This window comes from Otolemur garnettii, unplaced genomic scaffold (genome assembly GCF_000181295.1).
Source record: "Otolemur garnettii isolate 467f Iridium unplaced genomic scaffold, OtoGar3 scaffold00108, whole genome shotgun sequence".
Lineage (NCBI taxonomy): Eukaryota > Metazoa > Chordata > Mammalia > Primates > Galagidae > Otolemur > Otolemur garnettii.
Window position 1 is genome coordinate 5842836 of NW_003852503.1, and position 4773 is coordinate 5847608.

General features: G+C 41.4%; 1 protein-coding gene across 5 annotated transcripts in view; it reads left to right on the forward strand.

Moving 5' to 3' along the window:
* Positions 1-4773, forward strand: part of DDX6 (DEAD-box helicase 6) — a 37661-nt gene that overhangs the window by 23897 nt on the left and 8991 nt on the right. For all 5 annotated transcript variants that reach the window (XM_023517316.1, XM_003796840.1, XM_023517314.1 and 2 more), the window contains exons 9-11: positions 69-197; positions 1851-1967; positions 3992-4055. In XM_023517316.1, the coding sequence (XP_023373084.1) occupies positions 69-197; positions 1851-1967; positions 3992-4055 (310 nt within the window). The remainder of the gene's footprint in view (positions 1-68; positions 198-1850; positions 1968-3991; positions 4056-4773) is intronic.

Genomic DNA, 4773 nt, shown 5'->3' on the forward strand with positions numbered 1-4773 from the left:
AAAAAAAAAAAAAAAAAGTGGTAAAACACTGCTTTCATTTAAGTATGAGACTTGATTCTATTTTTCAGAATTCCCACTTGCAGAAACCCTATGAGATTAACCTGATGGAGGAACTAACTCTGAAGGGAGTAACCCAGTACTACGCATATGTAACTGAGCGCCAAAAAGTACACTGCCTCAACACACTTTTCTCCAGGGTAAGAAGCAATAAGCTTATGATACTAAATACTGTCTGTCACTTAATCCCAGCAAAATAGACATCATCAATTCCCACACCATTTTTACTGTAAAAAATGTTCTGAGAGTTTTCTATTAAGGCAGTTTTAGTTGATGATCTGAGGGCAGTACTATATAGTTGACAAATAATAGGGACTTTTAACTTTTTTTCTGAAGTACTTTGACGTTAATCAGCATTGATCCTTACTAATCACAGATTCTGTAAATTTGTGAATTTGCCTAGTCACTAGAATTTATTTGTACCCCAAAATCAGTACTCCAGGCACTTTCATAGCCATACATGGACATTTGCAGAGCGTTGAAGAATGATACGCACATTCCCAATTGAGGTTGAAGAATGCGGCACTGTCTTATACTGTGAACAAGTGTGGTTTTCACAGTCTGCCATGTCTTTGAAGTTTGTGTGCTTTTTGTTGATGTCTTAACTATAAATTGATCCTTACACATAGTGCTGCCTGTTGGTCCTATACACAAGGATGCTGATGTATAGCCAGGCATGATTGCTTATGCTTTATAATCCTAACACTTTGGGAGGCTGAGGCCGGTGGATGACCTGAGCTCAGGAGAGTTTGATACCAGCCTGAGCAAGAGTGAGACCTTGTTTCTAGTAAAATTAGAAAAACTAGCCAGGTTTTTTGGCAGACACTTGTAGTGCCAGGTACTTGGGAAGCTAAGGCAAGAAGTTTGCCTGAGCCCGAGAGTTTGAGGTTGCTGTGAGCTACTTTACCCAGGGCAATAGAGTGAGACTGTCTCAAAAATAGGTAGGTAAATAGACAAAAGTCTGTTGCTTTAAAAAACTGCTGTTTCTGGCTCGGCACCTGTGGCTCAAGTGGCTAAAGCACCAGCCACATACACCTAAGGTGGTGGGTTCGAATCCAGCTCAGTCCCACCAAACAATAATGATGGCTGCAACCATAAAAAATAGCCAGGCGTTGTGGCAGGCGCCTGTGTTCCCAGGTAATTGGGAGGCTGAGGCAGGAGACTCGCTTGAGCCCAGGAGTTGGAGGTTGCTGTGAGCTGTGATGCCATGATGCCATGGTACTGTACCCAGGGGGGGCAACTTGAGGCTCTGTCTCAAAAACAACAACAACCAAAAAAAAAACTGCTGTTTCTTACAGAGAAAATGTGTATTACATAAGTTTTGTACAGGCATGAGTTATAGTGGACTCTGAATATATTAAATAAGCTATTCTTAAACTGAAACATGTAAAAGAAGGTTTTGCATTGATCTGTTGATGCAGAAGTTGTAATCAGAGGCTAATAGTAGCCTAACCTTGTATTTTCCCTTGGAGTTCTGTATTTGCTAGTTTATTATTTGCAATGACTTTGTGAGGACCCAACTACTTTGAATAATGAAAATTGATTGTATTTTACCCTTGGCAGTTGTATATCCCTCACAGAATGTACTCTTGTACAATAAAACTTGTAAATTACTATCTGCAACTATTAAATTAAAAAAATTACAGTTTTTACAACTTGCCATCTCTCATATCATCAGATTCTGAGTTTTAGGCCATGTTAACATTTCTTGTTTGCTCTGTATTTTTTCAAGATTTGGCAAACTAAATGAAGGTTGTTTGTTTTTTTCCCATACCTATTTTTTCTGTGCTCAGCTTCAGATAAACCAGTCGATCATTTTCTGTAACTCCTCTCAGCGAGTTGAATTGCTAGCCAAGAAGATTTCTCAACTGGGTTATTCTTGCTTCTATATTCATGCTAAAATGAGGCAGGTAAGTATAAAACCAGAACTTTCACAGTTGTGACAAAAAGTATGTTTCCTAGGATTTCTTGGATTTTGTTTTAATGTGCCTCTGAATGTCCTAAGTTTAAGAATAAACTCTTCGGCTGGAGCGGCACCTGTGGCCTAGCAGGGAGGGTGCTGGCCCCATATACCGAGGGTAGCGGGTTTGAACCTGGCCCCAGCCAAAACTGCAACAAAAAATAGCCAGCTGTTGTGGCGGGCACCTGTAGTCCCAGCTACTTGGGAGTCTGAAGCAAGAATATCACCTAAGCCCAGGAATTGGAGGTTGCTGTGAGCTGTGACAACATGGCACTCTACCAAGGGCAATAAAGTAAGACACATCTCTAAAAAAAAAACCCTTCAGCTTAGTGCCCATTGCTCAGTGGTTAGGGCTTTGGCCACATACACCAGGGCTTGATGGGTTTGAACCCAGCCAGGCTCTGCTAACAACAATGACAACTGCAACAACAACAAAAAAAATAGCTGGGCTTGGGAGGCTAAGGCAAGAGAATTCACCTAATCCAGTGGTTCTCAACCTTCCTAATGCTGTGGCCCTTTAATATAGTTCCTATGGGTCGTGACCCATGGGTTGAGAACTGCTGGCCTAAACCCAAAAATTTGAGGTTGCTGTGAGCTGTGATGCCATAGTACTCTACTGAGAGCCATACAGTGAGATTGTGGCTCAAAAAAATAAACTCTTCCTTAGTAGCCAGAGGACCTTCAAGTATAGACCTCTCTGAGGTTTCATTTTCTAACAGTAAAATAGGGATAATCATACATACTCATACTTCATAAAGTTGATAGGAAGATTGAGATAATATATGAATGAGTAGTTTGTAAGCTGTCAAACATGATAACAAAAGTGAGATTTTATTCTTCCTTACCTTTCCTAGGTAATCTCTCAATCTGTGCTATTTAATACAATAACCACATTATATTAAAGTACTTAAAATGGGCTCAGTACCTGTGGCTCAAGTGGCTAAGGCACCAGCCATATACACCTAAGGTGGTGGGTTCGAATCCAGCCCAGTCCCGCCAAACAATAATGATGGCTGCAACCATAAAAAATAGCCAGGCATTGTGGCGGGTGCCTATGGTCCCAGCTACTTGGGAGGCTCAGGCAGAAGACTCACTTGAGCCCAGGAGTTGGAGGTTGCTGTGAGCTGTGATGCCACGGCACTCACCCAGGGGGACAGCTTGAGGCTCTGTCTCAAACAAAAATAAATAAATAAAGTACTTAAAATGAAATCAAATGAAAAATTCAGTTCTTGGCTTGGCACCTGTGGCTCAAGTGGCTAAGGCACCAGCCACATACACCTAAGGTGGCAGGTTCGAATCCAGCCCAGGCCCACCAAAACAACAATGACGGCTGCAACCAAAAAATAGCCAGCTTTGTGGTGTACGCCTGTGGTCCCAGCTACTTGGGAGGTGGAGGCAGGAGACTTGCTTGAGCCCAGGAGTTGGAGGTTGCTGTGAGCTGTGATGCCAGGGCACTCTACCCAGGGGGACAGCTTGAGGCTCTGTCGCAAAAAGAAAAATTCAGTTCTTTAATCATAGTCACATTTCAAGTGCTCAGCCACCTGTTGGGACTGGCTACTGTATTAGAAGTACAGATAAAGAATATTTCCTTTGTTAGAGAAGTTTCTGTTAAACAGCACTGCTAGACTTTTAACTTCTCTACCTGATCTGTAAGCTGATAGTCTTTTCTTTACTGTTCACCTTCAGTAAAGGATACAATCTCTAAATTTCAGAATCTGATTTAATAGAAAACAATTCAAATCTATAATATGACAACTTTTTTTTCCAGGTACAACATTGTGAAATGCCATAAGAAAAGTTTCTATAGATTAAGAATTTAACTAACTCATACTTGGTTTTAAAGAATCTAAATGTCATAGAGCATTTGTGTAAACAGATATGGGGCATAAAGAACTGACTGGATATGAAAAACTGATATGGAAAATTGGGGGGCTATGTGTATTAATCAAACAGAATGTATTGGTTTTTTCCTAGGAACATCGAAATCGTGTATTTCATGATTTCCGAAATGGCTTATGCCGAAATCTTGTTTGCACTGGTAAGTGTTCTGTATTTCCTTCACCCATTGGTTTTCTCCCTAGTTCTGCTTTGTGTTCTTTGTCCATATCACATGTGTAGACTATGGATACAGTCCAGTGTATCCGACCACCACTTTTAGGATTCCTAAAGTTGAGAAGGAACTCTGGTTAACTCCTGAAATTAGATTCAATATCTGAAACTGCAAAGAACTTACTCTCCCTGCTCATACCTCAAAGCTCGGTCTTTGGAAATAGTTTTAGGGCTAGTATGGGAGCAGTCGTGTTTACAGTTAATTGATTGCAACCAGTTATAGATTCTTTGTTCCTTCATTCCCACTACTTCACTTGTCTAACATTTTTTTAAAAATTTAGGGGTGGTGCTTGTGGCTCAAAGGAGTAAGGCGCCAGCCCCATATGCCAGAGGTGGTGGGTTCAAACCCAGCCACAGTCAAAAACTGAAAAGAAAAAAAAAATATTTGATTTTGGGATTTGTATGTTTTCTGAATAGACATATAGAAATGAGTATCTTGGCTCGGTGCCTGTAGCTCAACCGGCTATTGCGCCAGCCACATACACCTAAGGTGACAGATTCAAATCCAGCCCGGACCTGCCAAACAACAATCACGGCTGCAACCAAAAAATAGCTGGGCATTGTGGCAGGCGCCTGTGGTCCCAGCTACTTGGGAGGCTGAGGCAGGAGACTCGCTTGAGCCCAGGAGTTGGAGGTTGCTGTGAGCT